Below are 17,542 nucleotides of genomic sequence, written 5' to 3'. Positions count from 1 at the left end.
GTATCACCATTTAAGAGAGGGTTTTAGAGGAACGACTGCGTCTCCTTGGGGTGTGTTCAGTCACCCTCTTCACAACGAGAGATGTCGGGGCTGTTTAGCGAGCAAAGCGAGCAGGCAGCAAACTCCCTAGTGTAGATATATAGATATTGATTTTTATATAAATAAATACAGGCACGTACGCGAAGGCAGGGCTAAAGTGGTGCAAGCCCCTTTCCCTTTCCTTTCACTGGCCCAAACGCCCTTGTCCTAGAACTGTTTACTATCCCATGTGGTAATACAATATGTTCTGTGGCAATTATTGCTATTAATCTCACTTAAAATGCATAATAAATGTTAGTATGCTGGTTTGCTTTTTTGTATAACGCCATGTGCTCAAGCGGCGCATATTGACTTAACTCCATTTTTTTTTTTAGTTTGTTTCTTATAGTTTCCAGCCTCACCCCAATTAGAGATTGGTTTAATAAAATGTTTTTCACGGCGCATAGCACTTTCTGCCTTTCCGCTCAACTGCATTAATAGAGGTTTCCATGAGTGTGAGTTCAATGGGGTGCCTGCGGGTGCGAGCAAAAGTCTTACGTTACACCCTCGTTAACAAACCATAGTGGCGGAAAGTCGTCTTTAAACGAAAATGCTCAATAAATGATCTTAGCGGTGTACCACTCCTGTTTAAATGCATCGTGCAATCAAGTTCTCGTGAGAATGTGACGGGCAAAATGACATACAGAACTGATTTTTTTTGTCAGATGCCAAACATGTTACCAAATGCGTTGTATGTATTTGAGCAATTAGCATTTCCTCCTGTGGTGAATACCTCAGTGGAGATCTTTGAGGTCCCGATCATGACACCAATAAGATGACTTATTTTTGACAGGATTATAGTTTGACCACCGTGAGCACGCTTACCTTTAAGGATGTAACTTCTAATAGTAGTGGTTGTTGTGCCCTTTATATGGGGTAGCAGAAATCACATCTTCGTAATAAACAGAAACAGAATGACATGCCAAACAGCGATGACATTCAAACACTTTAGTGGACTCACTGCTCTCTTGAGTGCAGTCACATAGTAAGTAAGAGTGAACGTTCAAACACAGGCTGTTGTAGAATTAAGGCAGATGCTTTGAAGTAAGTAGTGAGTTTATCATTTCTTTATAGCAAATGCATAATTCCTCTGGTATTTCAGTGTTTTTATTTTGACTCAAATGTGTTCCCACCATTTAAAAGCAAACACCCCTTCACTGGACTCCAGACATGTGTGTATGTCAGAGGCGTAGCTAGGGTTTTCAGCACCCAGGGACAACTGAAGATTTCGCACCCCCTCCTGTTTGCCAACATGCAATGGGGAAGGGAAAGAAAACTTGAAAACGGCACCCCCTGGATGCTGCGTCCGGGGACAGATATCCCCCCTTGCCTCCCCCCCCCCAGCTATGCCACTGGTGTATGTGTGAGTGATAGTGGACTGGCGTCAGGTCGAAAATGGGACTCCGACTTCTAAGTGTTGTTTCTGCCGTAGGCTCCAGTGAAGAGGCAGAATACCATAACTACGGGGTTTCTTTTTTAAACAATTTTAACAAAAACCTCTTACTGACATGCAGGAAAGTGTATTTAAAAGATATGTGTAACAGTCTGATTGAATTAACAGTAAATGTAACAACAGTAAAACGCAACAAAGGCATTTCATACAATGTAGTGAGAAAATAATGTGTTGATAGATAGATAGATACTTTATTAATCCCAATGGGAAATTCATGTTGTTGAAATTTCATGATGTTCAAAAGACTGCCGAGTGACGTTGAATTTTAATTTACAAGGCCGCATCGACACACTTGCACAGTGATTTAGGAATGGGGCTATTTTTGAGGGGTACATTTCCGGACATTTTTATTTGCCTAAGTGTCGAGATAAAAGTCAACATGCCAACATTAATCTCGACATAAACTGCAAGATTAAAGCGGAAATGTCAACAATAAGTCGACATGTTGAATTTTTTCCTGACATACACTTTTTTCTTCTTCACTGAGTCTGTATTTTTTTTTCTTCTCCATGGCCCTAATACGCTTATGCAGTTTCGTTTGAATGAGTGACCATCTTCTCTTTATTTTTATATTTGCTTCTCTTTTCTGCATATTAACATATTTCTTCCAGTACAAGTATGCAGGAGGCAGGAACTAGAACATAAATAACAAAAAAATGACAACACCTAGAGAGATAAAATGTATCATTTTTTTGTTTTTGTTATTGAATAATCTTAGTAAATAGAGCACAAATAAAATAATTGCACTTCAGGGTTCTAGATCATACTGTAATAATGTGTTGCTGTCAAATGCACAATAGAGCCTAATTGTCTCATATGCTAGTAGTTGATCAGTTCTGGTGGGTTCCTCAATGTCTGATCCAAAAGTCTTTTTTTTTTTTTGAGGACAAGAATCTTCTGTGATATGAACTATTCTTGGTAATGTCTATGTAACTACTTCTTTTGCTTGCTCTCTTGTCTTGTTAAAAATGTTCCTGTTTTGATAATCTGACATAATCAGCAATCACAGAGTTTTTTTTTTTTTACCAAACTTGGGAGTTACACCTAAATTAAATTAAAAACATAAAAATAAAAATGGAAACTAATATGTTTTTAGGGTTAAAATGAACCTCAAACTGCCACCTTATCGTGGTGGAGGGGTTTGCGTGTCCCAATGATCCTAGGAGCTCTGTTGTCCAGGGCTTTATGCCCCTGGTAGGGCTACCCAAGGCAAACTGGTCCTAGGTGAGGGATCAGACAAAAAGCGGTTAAATAAACCTTCTATGATGAATGAAAACTTTGGACAGTGTTTTCCCTCGCCTGGATGCAAGTCACCGGGACCCCCCTCTGGAGCCAGGCCTGGAGGTGGGGCTCGATGGCGAGCACCTGGTGGCCGGGCCTGCACCCATGGGGCTCAGCCGGGCACAGCCCAAAGAGGCAACATGGGTCCCCCTTCCCATGGGCTCACCACCTATGAGAGGGGCCAAGGAGATCGGGATGCAGTGTGAGTTGGGTGGTGGCTGAAGGCGGGGACCTTGGCGGTCTGATCCTCGGCTACAGAAGCTGGCTCTTGGGACGTGGAATGTCACCTCTCTGAAGGGGAAGGAGCCTGAGCTAGTGCACGAAGTTGAGAGGTTCAGGCTAGATATAGTCGGACTCACCTCAACGCATGGACTCTGGAACCAATCTCCTTGAGAGGGGATGGACTCTCTACCACTCTGGAGTTGCCCCCGGTGAGAGGTGCCGAGCAGGTGTGGGTATACTTATTGCCCCCCAACTTGGAGCCTGTACATTGGGGTTTACCCCAGTGGACGAGAGGGTAACCTCACTCCGCCTTCAGGTGGGGGGACGGGTCCTAACTGTTGTTTGTGCGTATGCACCGAACAGCAGTTCGGAGTACCCACCCTTTTTGGAGTCCCTGGAGGGGGTGCTAGAGGGCATACCTTCTGGGGACTCCCTCGTACTGCTGGGAGACTTCAATGCTCACGTGGGCAATGACAGTGAGACCTGGAAGGACGTGATTGGGAGGAATGGCCCCCCCCGATCTGAACCCGAGTGGTGTTTTGTTATTGGACGTCTGTGCTCGTCACGGATTGTCCATAACGAACACCATGTTCAAGCATAGGGGTGTTCATATGTGCACTTGGCACCAGGACACCCTAGGTCTCAGTTCGATGATCGACTTTGTGGTCATGTCGTCGGGCTTGCGGCCACATGTCTTGGACACTTGGGTGAAGAGAGGGGCGGAGCTATCAACTGATCACCACCTGGTGGTGAGTTGGCTTCGATGGTGGAGGAGGATGCCGGTCAGGCCTGGTACGCCCAAACGTGTTGTGAGGGTCTGCTGGGAATGTCTGGCAGAGCCCCCTGTCAGAAGTAGCTTCAACTCCCACCTCTGGCAGAACTTCGACTACATCCCGAGGGAGGTGGAGGACATTGAGTCCGAATAGGCCATGTTCTGTGCCTCTATTGTTGAGGCGGCTGACCAGAGCTGTGGTCATAAGGTGGTCAGTGCCTGTCGTGGCAGCAATCCCGAAACCCGTTGGTGGACACCGGCGGTGAGGGATACCATCAAGCTGAAAAAGGAGTCCTACAGGACCCTTTTGTCCTGTGGGACTCTGGAGGCAGCTGATAGGTACCGGCAGGCCAAGTGGCATGTGGCTTCGGTGGTTGCTGAGGCAAAAACTCGGGCATGGGAGGAGTTTGGGGAGGCCATGGAGAACAACTTTGGGACGGCTTCGAGGAGATTCTGGTCCACCGTCCAGCGTCTCAGGAGGGGGAAGCAGTGCAGTGTCAACACTGTATATGGTGGGGATGGTGCGCTGCTGACCACGACTCGGGACGTTGTGGGTCGGTGGGGGGAGTACTTCGAAGACCTCCTCAATCCCACTAACATGCCTTCCAATGAGGAAGCAGAGCCTGGGGACTCGGAGGTGGGCTCACCCATCTCTGGGACTGAGGTCACCGAGGTGGTCAAAAAACTCCTTGGTGGCAGGGCCCCAGGGGTGGATGAGATACGCCCGGAGTTCCTCAAGGCTCTGGATGTTGTAGGGCTGTCTTGGCTGACACGTCTCTGCAACATCGCATGGACATCAGGGACAGTGCCTCTGGATTGGCAGACCTGGGTGGTGGTCCCCATCTTTAAGAAGGGGGACTGGAGGGTGTGTTCCAACTACAGAGGGATCACACTCCTCAGCCTCCCTGGAAAAGTCTATTCGGGGGTTCTGGAGAGGAGGGTCCGTTGGATAGTCGAGCCTCGGATTCAGGAGGAACAGTGTGGTTTTCGTCCTGGTCGCGGAACAGTGGACCAGCTCTACACCCTTAGCAGGGTCCTGGAGGGTGCATGGGAGTTTGCCCAACCAGTCTACATGTGTTTTGTGGACTTGGAAAAGGTGTTCGACCGTGTCCCTCAGGGAATCCTGTGGGGGGTGCTCCGGGAGTATGGGGTACCGGACCCCCTGATAAGGGCTGTTCGGTCCCTGTACAACCGGTGTCACAGCTTGGTCCGCAATGCCGGCAGTAAGTCGAACCCGTTTCCAGTGAGAGTTGGACTCTGCCAGGGCTGCCCTTTGTCACCAATTCTGTTCATAACTTTTATGGACAGAATTTCTAGGCGCAGCCAGGGCGTTGAGGGGGTCCAGTTTGGTGGGCTCAGGATTGGGTCACTGCTTTTTGCAGATGATGTTGTCCTGTTTGCTTCATCAGGCCATGATCTTCAGCTTTCTCTGGATCGGTTAGCAGCTGAGTGTGAAGCGGCTGGGATGGGAATAAGCACCTCCAAATCCGAGACCATGGTCCTCAGCCGGAAAAGAGTGGAGTGCCCTCTCAGGTTTGGGAGCGACATCCTGCCTCAAGTGGAGGAGTTCAAGTATCTCGGGGTCTTGTTCACGAGTGAGGGAAGAATGGAGCGTGAGATCGACAGGCGGATTGGTGCGGCATCCACAGTGATGCAGGCTCTGCATCGGTCTGTTGTGATGAAAAAGGAGCTGAGCCGCAAGGCAAAGCTCTCAGTTTACCAGTCGATCTATGTTCCTACCCTCACCTATGGTCATGAGCTATGGGTAGTGACCGAAAGAACGAGATCGTGAATACAAGCAGCTGAAATGAGTTTCCTCCACAGGGTGTCTGGGCTCTCCCTTAAAGATAGGGTGAGAAGCTCAGTCATCCAGAGGGGCTCAGAGTAGAGCCGCTGCTCCTCCGCATCGAGAGGAGTCCAATGAGGTGGCTCGGGCATCTGATCAGGATGCCTCCTGGACGCCTCCCTGGTGAGGTGTTCCGGGCACGTCTAACCGGGAGGAGGCCCCGGGGAAGACCCAGGACACGCTGGAGGGACTATGTCTCTCAACTGGCCTGGGAACGCTTTGGGATTCTCCCGGAAGTGCTAGAAGAAGTGGCCGGGGAGAGGGAAGTCTGGGCATCTCTGCTCAAGCTGCTGCCCCCGCAACTCGACCTCGGATAAGCGGAAGAGGATGGATGGATGGATGGATGGGTTAAAATGTAACAAGCCTAGTTCTATAAAGTGCCCCTTTTCACCTTTTTACCCACTGCACACCAAAAGGTCTGTGCATGTCACCGTATAAACATTACATGGGTTTTGCGGAAAGCATCAGAGAGTCTTTTTAAAGAGGGCCGATCAGCATGGTGCTGAGTTCAACAGGCTGTGCCAACCCTCAGTCATGTTTGTGCGTTTTTCTCACCTGGTTTTCATACTGATTATTCCCATTTCTGACGTCCAGTTTTTCTCGTCCAATAAAACCTGGATTGTAAAGTCCAGATGTGTTCTGCTGAGAAGGATACCTAAAACAATAACGTCAGGAATGATTACACACACACACACACACCACATGTGCACATACTGTAAACAGCTTATGCCAGTTTTGTTTTTGAAAATGTTTCCTAACCTGTACCTTAGCTCTTTAGAAAGTAGTATATGTTTGAAAATACTGTCATATTAAGTGTCTTTGAAACCCACCCATGTTTGTTCACAATATTTGCTTTTCCCAAAGCCACTTTTTTTTTTTTTTCTTTTCCAAAGTATAAATCGAGCCAAAATGTATGTTGGGTATCCTTTCTGACACAACCGTTCCACACGAAGCACTGCAATTTGCGCTTTTTGACTTTTGGATTAAACCAAAGCACTAAAACGAAGAAAGAAAGTCAATAATTCTAGCAGTCATTTGACAGATATCTCCAAAACATAAGATGCAGTACCAAAGTCATTCTGCTCCTCCTCTGTCTGTCTGTGCTCTTCTCAGTCAGGCCTTGTCAATAACCAATTGGTTCAGCTCTTTGGGGTGTCTCAGGTAGTGAATTGCTTTGGTGTTGTCTATGGGGTTATCAACGCAAACTATTTTAGTTCTCGCTTTGTCTTGTGAATTAAAGGCCATGAGCTGACCTCCATCTCTATCACTGAATTAAGGCCTCTGTAACATTCACATGCAAAAAAGGGCAGGAAAAAACTAGCACTTCACTCTTAGGATTGTTTGAACACAACATTCATATGATGATTGCAAACAGCATGGAGCTCATGGAAAAGCTACCTGGCTGTTCACAGTATATGAATTTACACATTTGCTCGTGTCTGCATAATTTCTACCCTGCCTTGAATACTCTGGTTAATGTGGAAAGTGACATCCTTCAAATCTTCTATAACTCTGTGATGGCCAGTGTGATTTTTTTTTTGTTGTGCTGGTAACATCACTTCAAGTGAGGCCCACCGAAATAACGAGGCTAATTAAAAGGGCAAGCTCAGTTATAGGACACACTCTGGACCAGCTGGAGGCCGTAGGGGAGGAGAGAACCAAAACAAAACTGAGTGCCATTATGAACAATGCTACACATCCTCTCTCTCTCTCAGATTAACACTGAGCATTTTTAACCAACAAATTACAGTGGAACCTCGGGTCACGACCGTAATTCATTCCAAAACTCTGGTCGCAACCCGATTTGGTCGTGACCCGAAGTAATTTCCCCCATAGGATTGTATGTCAATACAATATAATCTGTTCCGGACCATACAAACTGTATGTAAATATATATTTTTTTAAAGATTTTTAAGCACAAAAATAGTTAATTATACCATAGAATGCACAGTGTAATAGTAAACTAAATGTAAAAACATTGAATAAACACTGAGAAAACCTTGAACAACAGAGAAAACTAACATTGCAAGAGTTCACGCTACAGCCTTACAAACCGCTCGCTGTAAACACTTTTTTTAATGAGTTTTAAGCACAGGGAAAAAAATGAAAATTTGAAAAATCCTTAATTTATACAAAAACTAACCATAAACAACCAAGAACACTAACCTTGCAAGAGTCGAGTTCTGGCATGAAGGAAGTGAGCAGGAAGCTGGGTGGAGAGGAGGTTACAGTTTTGAGGTAAAGTCCCTCTGCGAGATGCACGTCTGACTGAGAACAATGTACTGTACAGGGAGAGACTGAACACGAGCAGAAGTCATCGGTGCGTACGAACCGGAAGGGAAACTGTCTTGTTCGTCACCCGAGTGTGTGGTTGTGAACAGATGGAGAAGTTTGGCAAACTTTTTGGTCGTAACCCGATTTGTATGTGTTCAGAGACATTCATGACCTGAGGTTCCACTGTATTCAGCAGAAGTATGTCAAGAAACACTACTGGGGCTCCTTTATACCAACGGCAATACACCTGCATAACACCCCACTGGGACTGGGACTGCCAGGTCAGACGTTTTCATTCTTTTCTTGCTTTTTAGTCATTCTGGTGCATGTTTGGACCATAGTGTATCTGTATATATATTTATTGATTTATCTATTTATTTAAAGAGCTACTATAAAAAACAAAAAAGAACAAATTTTCTTGTGGACAGATCTATCTATCTATCTATCTATCTATCTATCTATCTATCTATCTATCTATCTATCTATCTATCTATCTATCTATCTATCTATCTATCTATCTATCTATCTATCATATATAGTGCCTTTCCTATCTACCTACTTACCATAATGAAGACAGAATGTTCAAGGTAGGGTAGTAACTGATCAAGGCATCGGAGAGTACGATTTTCACTTTACACATGACCAAATTTGCCAAAGGTCAAGAAAACTTTACAGAGACTGAAACAATGACTAAAATAGGTGGGGATACAATAACTGCCTCCATGGACTGATTTTGGTAACCACAGCTCCTGACAAGACTTACTGTAAATCCAAATCACTTATTGTCATGTAGTGATTAGAAGCTCACACATATTGCTGGGGCTGTGAAGTTGCAGTCTTGGAAGTCGCCTTTTTTTTGGGCAGAGACAGTCGCTAAATTCATATCCAACTCCGGCAATTGAGGCTCGGATGCTCTACCAAGTAGGAGCACAAGTTCAGCTGTGGCTTCTGTCGGTTTTCTAGCGTCTAACACATCGATACCCCAATTACAAATGTGGTTTTCTTCAAAACTTCATTTTTTTTTTTTTTAACAATCAGATTGAGATGTTAGCCATTGTCTAAGAAACACATACCAAGATAAATGGAAGTGGCTGCCATGATTTTGCAGACGCCAAGTGATTTGAGTTGAAACAACACAAGCCAAGACCTGCAGATGAAGTTATGGAGCGACCCCAAGTGCATGTGCAGTTGCAGTGCGCCCCTATTTCATTAAAGCTGGGTGCTGGACTGTTTTTTGAACTTCTTCACACAGATACTATGATTGCTGCTGTCAGCTGCACTGTTTTATGATGAACTTGAACTATTCCCCCAAGTGAACACATTGCAATAATTTAAAATTGGTTCCCTCATTTTATGGGGAAAAAAAAAAAATCTGCTCCTAGGTAATTGTTTATTCTGAATCGATCAGGAACCATTTCAATTAATTAGATTTGATAAAATGTTAATAATAACTTGGGAAATTTTGAATGCATACAGCAGCAAAAAAATAAAAAACAAGAATACAGCCAGTCAGTCGATAAATAAATTAATTCTAATGTGATAAACTGTCAGGTTTGGACTGTATCTGCCTGCCCCAGTTTATCAATTGGTTTTGAACATCTTGCTATGGAAATGGCTTTTCTTGAACATAATAGTATATGAGTTATAGAAGAAGAGTAAAGGCACTGAAGCCATGGGTTCTCCATTCCTTTTCAACCTTTACTTTCATTATAGTGCTCTTTTTCACCCCTCTCCCTCTCCCTCTCCCTCTCTTCTGCCCCAACTAATCCATTCACCCTCTGTGAGGAAAAAGCAATCAATGATGAGCTCACAAACAACTCAACTATTTACAGTAACGACAAAATTACTTGTATAAATACAAATTTATATCCGCAGGACTCATGTATTGAGCTATTATCTATATTACTCGTATCTAAAATATATCTCTTACAATAACAATAACTGAAGGTTAAATACATGAACAAGCCAAAATGTTTAGAGTTTATTCACATTCAAACCAATTTTTTACTGCCTGCTGGGTCCTGACCTCATGGCTGCGTACTCCCCTGCAGCAGACCAAGTCTCAGATGAGATGCAGTTGGAGTCGGAGAAGGGGAAGGAAGCCACATACGAACTTAGACCACTTTGTGAGCAGAGTTAATGAAATGAGGTTACAAAATTAATTCCACACACTTCAGACAGTCTGTTATAGACATACAAAAACACAAATATGTCATTAAAAATATGGAAACCATATTTTATATTTATATTTGAAGTGAAGCACAATAATGAATTGAGTATATTTAATTCAATGCCACAGAAAAAGACAAATGATGCATGGAAGTGTCTGTGTTGTGTAATATAAGAAACAGAAAAATACGGATCAACATACATTTAACCATTAATCTTCAGTAAAAAGGTGCATAGTCTGTGTCATAAATTACGAGATCTCTCGGCTACCAGTTTGAAAAGTGTGCATTGAGAGCTGCAGGCAGTTTCGTTCATGTTGTATTCTTTCAGAGTGTCAGAGGCGTATCTCAAAAGTGTTCTCCAGATCTGATATGAGATCCCTCAGATTATGAATTATACAGAGCCTGTGCTTCTCCTGTGAAATTTGCACTGCAATGAGACACTCTTTATAAATATTGTCCCGCCTCTGACACAAGTATTTTATACCCTTTGGTGACTGTTGGATGAATATTGTTATTAGAGTGTCACATGCATATACTTACACTCTGCGAATGACAGATATAAACCTAAAACAAGCTGGGAGTGGCCTCCTTTGGAGATTTGAGCCTGCAGGCCCTCATGCATTAGAACAAGGGGTGGCGATATAAAGTATGAGTAACCATGAGCTTGTGTTGCGTGGAATAGTGCAAGGTACAGTTGAAGCAATAATGTTTGCATGTCTTTTTTCTGACATATGCCAAGGCCCCAGGGTGCCATCCAGATTACCACAGAGGTGTAGAAACAGGACAGGCAAGGCAGGCAAATGCCTGGGGCACTGATCTGGGAGGGGCGTGACGAGGATGTCCGTTTGCATGGTTCTTTACTAGGTTGTGTGGTTCCTTGTTGAACTTTTGTTTGGGCAAAGCACATTTCATTCTGTGAAGGGTTCTTTGTGTATGGATTTGGTTCTTTGTTCTTTGAAAAACTTCCTAATATGTTAGAAAAAAATGAAATCTTTAATGTACGGTAATCTACCTGGAGGACACTAACAAGATAGGAAAACCTGGATTTATCCTGTGTTATCGTATGCAGTGTCCTTTTAAGAGTATGACCCATTGTAATTTCACAAATTTGTCACCATCTACTCGTGGTTATTTACTGAATGTAATTTCCCCTATGAACTGTGAATTTCCCCTTGGGATTAATAAAGTCTATCTATCTATCTATCTATCTATCTATCTATCTATCTATCTATCTATCTATCTATCTATCTATCTATCTATCTATCTATTTTCCAACCCGCTGAATCCAAACACAGGGTCACGGGGGTCTGCTGGAGCCAATCCCAGCCAACACAGGGCACAAGGCAGGAAGCAATCCCGGGCAGGGTGCCAACCCACCGCAGTCTATATATATATACGAGCTGTATATACCCGGCGTTGCCCGGGGCAGAAGTAACCTAATCGGTCAAACACTTACATATATACCAAAGTAAACCTAATCGGTCAAACAGTTACATATATAAAAAAACCGAACCTAATCGGACAAACAGCTTCATATATACAGAAGCGAACCTAATCGGACAAACAGCTAATCTATATACATAAGCAAACCTAATTGGTCAAACAGTTACATAAATACAAAAGCAAACCTAATCGATCAAACAGCTTCATATATACAGAAGCGAACCTAATTGGTCAAACAGTTATGCATGTGCAGAATGATTTTACAAAGATTATGCGTGTTAACAATCATTAAAAAGAAAAGATTGAGGAACTGTTCTTCTATATGTGATGAAGCCACTAATAAGACAGAATTTTTTCAGGACCCAGCTGTTTCATAACTAAACTACTGCCACCCCAAAGTAATGCGTAATAGTGGTTTTTGGGGTAGCTGTGGAATAAAAAGGGTGTTTTTTAGTCAGTAAGAATCTGACACTACCCTTCAGTACGGGCTGAAGGGTGCCTATGTAAGGTTTTACATCCTTTCCGTATGGAAAAAAAAACATAGTAAACTTTTTTTTCATCATTACAGATAATCTCAGTCAAATCGAAGTACGCATTCTCAATTTATTTTTATGTAATTTTTACTTTTTCACAAAGCCATCCCATGCCAATTTGTATGAATAAACTTTTGCTAGAGAGTTAGCAAAAGTTTATTCATGCACATATTTTAATACGGATAATCTATCTCTAATCAAGGTTCTCATTTTCATTGTAATTTAAAATAATAATAGATACTCATTTTTTTCTTCTGTTTTAGAAAAACCAATCTATGCCACCTACGTCTTCGTCAAGTCAGCTTCATCCAGCTTCATCACATATAGAAGAAGAGTTCCTCAATCTTTTCTTTTTAATGATTGTTAACACGCATAATCTTTGTAAAATTATTCTGCACATGCATAACTGTTTGACCAATTAGGTTCGCTTCTGTATATATGAAGCTGTTTGATCGATTAGGTTTGCTTTTGTATTTATGTAACTGTTTGACCAATTAGGTTTGCTTATGTATATAGATTAGCTGTTTGTCCGATTAGGTTCGCTTCTGTATATATGAAGCTGTTTATCCGATTAGGTTCGCTTTTTTTATATATGTAACTGTTTGACCGATTAGGTTTACTTTGGTATATATGTAAGTGTTTGACTGATTAGGTTACTTCTGCCCCGGGCAACGCCGGGTATATACAGCTCGTATATATATATATATATAGCAAAATACCCGCGCTTTGCAGCGGAGAAGTAGTGTGTTAAAGAGGTTATGAAAAAAAAAGGAAACATTTTAAAAATAACGTAACATGATTGTCAATGTAATTGTGTTGTCATTGTTATAACTGTTGCTGTCTTTTATATATATATATATATATATATATATATATTATATATATAATATACACACACACATAAACATTTATATACATATACATATATATACATATCTACATATACACATGTACATATATATACACACACATACATAAACACACACATAAGACTTACTGAGTGAAACGGGCTTTCATTGACAATCATGTTACGTTATTTTTAAAATGTTTCCTTTTTTTTTTCATAACCTCTTTAACACACTATTTCTCCGCTGCGAAGCGCGGGTATTTTGCTAGTATATATATATATATATATATATATATATATATATATATATATACATATACACACATACATGCAGTTTTAATAACACAGAAATCAATATAAACATTAACATCATTATCATATGAGAATATGAAGTAATATATAAGAAGCACATTTCATATAAATATAAATTATTAAACAGTAAAATCTTCTTCTGTAATTTGCTACCGTGGCAATTTGTGTGTCTGTCCAGGATTTTAAATGACCTGTAGCTCGCAAACCGTTGCACCTATACACTTGAAATGTGGTACACATATAGTACGTCACGTCTACTATCCGCTTTATGGGTGATGATTGTTTTAGTCTTTTTATGTTTATTTTATTTTATTGTACAATCAAGTCCTATCTGCGCACAGCAGGGCAGCCGTGGGCGGATGTGTATGGTGTATTCACTCGATGTTATCGTGCATTGCGCTGTCACTGGTATTTTGATAAAAGAATTTGAACAACATATAAGAAGCGTATAAATTATTAAACAGTAAAACATTAACATTTAAGAAGTAAAGTTACATTAAGTACTACTGCTGTGCCTTCGGGTATACGTCATTTTTTGTTTGCCCATTACATGCTTAAATGTATACATTTTTTGGTGCACCTACCCGAGAACACGCGACATATAACCGAGCGTGGGAGAAGCATGGATTTTAAACACGCGTTGAGTTGATGTGCTGGTCTCCCTCGTGAAATAACTGGTAATGTTTGACTAAAATCTACAGCGAGTAAAACGACATTAGCTCCTATTTTTTTTTTTACGATCTCTGAGATGTTGCTTTTTTCGGTTCAAGGCTTCATAAGCTCTTTTATGTTGTATGGTGTACTTATCCCAAACCATCATCTTTGAATGTTGCAAGACTTTCGCGTTGTATGTAGATCGGGGTAATTACATTCATTGCATTCCTAGTCTGAATCACAATGTGATTGTATGGGTGGTTACCTGGCACTGTAGGGTTGCCACCCGTCCTTTAAAATACGGAATCGTGCTGCGTTTGAGAATGAAATTGCGCGTCCCGTTTTGAATCAATACTGGACGGGATTTATCCCGTATTTTTTTTATCATTTTTTTTTTAAAGCAGCGTCTCATGCAAATCATCCCACACGCATTTTATGAAGATGCCTCCTTTCCTACTTTTGATTGGGTAATACTTGATGTCATCGTTAGTTTGATTGGTGTTTTTAACTGTCCAGTGAGTAGGGCGTGTCTTTCAACCGTAAGCAGATTTTTTGCACTGGTATCACTGACCTCGACGACGGCGACGTTATACGTCAAAAATAAATTACGATAAATGACGATTTTAGCGATACTTTATTACGACGGCGGCTACATAGACACGATCAAATAAAAACAAAAAAATCAAATAATCATTCTACATTTTCAAAACGTCGAAAAAACGACGGAATGAAAAAAAGGCCCACCCGACGACCCACCCATTCCATTTTTATATATATAGATATAATATATATAATATATGACGCCAGTTCCAGATAGAACTAAACGTTACTTCCAGAACCTTCATGTGGATGGGTAGTTTAGGAACTAAAATGGTTCACCTATGGCATTGCACTGTAAAACCACATTTATTTGAAACAGTATAGGTACTCATTGCAGCAACAAATCTCCAGGAACTCCTTGAAGTGTAGTAACAGCATAGTCAGAACCTATCCCTGGGGGCTCCATTTGCCATTTTTTTAAGTAAAGTTAAATGTAATCGGTGCCTTTTTCATAAATCATGAAGATGATGTACATGTCTGGAAGCAAAAGGTGGGAAAAAGAAGAACAAGAGGAAAAGAAGAAACAGGACTGTAGAAAGTAGTAGAGAACTTGTAAAATTAATCCAGTTAAGTATATCCATGCAGGAGTGTCTGACACATTCTGAACAAACATATGGACTGTTTTACAGCAGCAGTGGAGAATAGATGATAACTTATCAGGTCAGGTCAGGTTGGGAAGCATGCACTGGTGAAATGATTTGCCACACCCACCACATGATGAAACAGCTTGTGATCTTGGTTGGCAACCCCCCAGGCAGACTTGTGGTCCAGTCCCACCCTCCAGAAATGACCCTCTATCTGCTGCAGCCAAGTGCTTTGTGGGCATTCCTTTGGCCACTCGGGTCCTCAGCAATGAGGATCCTGCAAGCCAGATCACCCTCAGGGAACCGCGCCACATGGCCGTAGTGCCATAACTGACTCTCCCTCACAATGCATGTAATGCGCCTCATTCGGGACTCCATGAGCAACTGCTCATTCGACACAAAGTCAAACCAACGGTACCCAAGGATTTTCCAGAGAGACACAGAACCAAAGGAGTCCAGGCTTCGTCTTAGGTCACTGGATAGCGTCCATGTCTCACAACCATATAGCAAGACAGGAAGCACCAGGGCTCGAAAGACTTGGACCTTCATCCTTTTACATAGATACCGGGAGCGCCACACACCCCTTTCCAGTGACCTCATGACCCCCCATGCTCTCCCAATCCATCTACTGACTTCATAGGAAGAGTCACCAGAGACATGAATGTCTCTGCTGAGGTAAGTAAACCTCTCGACACGGTTGACATTCTCTCCACAGACAGACACACTAGTGATGGCTGTGCCCAAGAGGTCATTAAAGGCCTGGATTTTGGTTTTCATCCAGGACACTCGCAAGCCCAGACATTCAGACTCCTCGTTCAGTCTCTTGAGCGCCCCGATCAGAGCCTGCATTGACTCCGCGACGATCACAGCATCATCGGCAAAGTCAAGATCAGTGAATCTTTCTTCAACAACAGATGCTCCACAGCCGCTGGACCCCACGACCTTGCCCAATACCCAGTCCATGCAAGCATTGAACAGAGTAGGAGCAAAAACACAACCTTGACGAACCCCAGAATTAACTGAAAAAAATGCAGAGGTTCTGCCTCCATTGTGCACAGCACTCACAGTACCAGTGTACAGGCCAACCATGATATCCAGCAACCTTGATGGTATCCTGTGAACCCTCAGGATATCCTACAGGGCAGCTCGATCAACTGAGTCGAACACTTTGCAAAAATCGACAAAGGCTGAAAAGAAACTCTGCTGATATTCATTTTTGCGCTACATGAGAACCCTCAGTGCCAGGATGCGGTCGATGGTAGACTTCTTAGGCGTAAAACCAGACTGCTCTGGTCACTGGTAGGTGAGCAAGTGATCACGGACCCGATTGAGTACAACCCTAGCAAGGACCTTACCTGACAAACAGAGCAGTGTTATCCCCCTGTAGTTGCTGCAATCCAGGCGATCCCCTTTCCCTTTCCAGATAGGGATGACAAGTCAGTTGGGATGATACCAGTCTCCCAAATGGAAGCAAAGATTGCTTGTAATGCCAGGAGGGCAGCCTTACCACCAGCTTGGAGAAATTCACCCCGGATACCACCGGTCCCTGCAGCCTTCCCTACCCTTAACTTATATGGAGTGGAGAATTAATTCAATCCTTCAGTAAAACAAAAATTACAGTTTGAATGAAAGCTAATATCCGACTAACATAAGAAACCAATGTCAAGAAGTCATTCATCCAGCCAGGGGTGAAAGCTTATGGGCGAATCTAGTGAGCCAGGGAAAGGCACAGAAGCAACTGAAAACACCTAAATGTACATTCAGTTTATTTTGTAGCAGTTGAGGGCAAGCTTATATGTTGTGTGTCATGCAACATGTACATCTTAAGTTTTCTGGCCAAGAGTACGGACACCTTCACCTGCCAAAAATATACGTATTGTTAACTTAGAATTAGTCTGGGAAATACATGTAGGGAGTGCGTTAGGAACTTAGAGAGCCCCTTAAGTGACATGGGTGGGGAAATTAGATGGGAGGAAACAAACTGATGCTGAGAAAATTCCTTTTGATGGAATGATTTTTTTAAGGTAAGGAAACTAAATTTGATGAGAAGAAAAACTGGGTGTTTGAAGCAGAGCTGGGTGTTGGTAATGCAGCGTTTTCTGTCAACTTGACGCTGTGTTTCCATGCTGTGTTCCAGTCTATTTGTCATTTGATTGGCTGTAAGTATAATTGAGACTGTTAATATTGTACTGTGTTTCATCTTTAAAGCTTATTAAATATTATACTTGAGGTCTATCATGTGCCAGGAGAGGCTTTCACTCCAAGCTCTAATTTATGTAGAGCTCAGTGTTCAAGGGTCTTTGGAGCTGGAGGACATAGTGGCTGCATTTACTGTACCCAAAACCTACAAACAGCGACTTTGAAAGTTACAATAATACCTTTACAAGTTTTTTTTGTCCTCTTATGTGCCTTTATTTATTCATTTATTTTTTTAAATATAATAATATTAAATTTGTATTTATGTATATAATT

At 42.2% G+C, this 17,542-nt stretch overlaps 1 protein-coding gene across 2 annotated transcripts in view; it reads right to left on the bottom strand.

Annotated features, from left to right (window-relative positions):
- The window catches only part of adam28 (ADAM metallopeptidase domain 28), a 129,011-nt gene that overhangs the window by 13,407 nt on the left and 98,062 nt on the right, over nucleotides 1-17,542 (bottom strand). For both annotated transcript variants that reach the window (XM_028798933.2, XM_028798940.2), the window contains one exon: nucleotides 6,208-6,307. In XM_028798933.2, the coding sequence (XP_028654766.1) occupies nucleotides 6,208-6,307 (100 nt within the window). The remainder of the gene's footprint in view (nucleotides 1-6,207; nucleotides 6,308-17,542) is intronic.

The sequence above is a fragment of the Erpetoichthys calabaricus genome, chromosome 1 (assembly GCF_900747795.2).
Source record: "Erpetoichthys calabaricus chromosome 1, fErpCal1.3, whole genome shotgun sequence".
Lineage (NCBI taxonomy): Eukaryota > Metazoa > Chordata > Cladistia > Polypteriformes > Polypteridae > Erpetoichthys > Erpetoichthys calabaricus.
The sequence above is the reverse complement of the archived record's forward strand: the minus strand, read 5'-3'. Positions and strand labels throughout refer to the sequence as shown.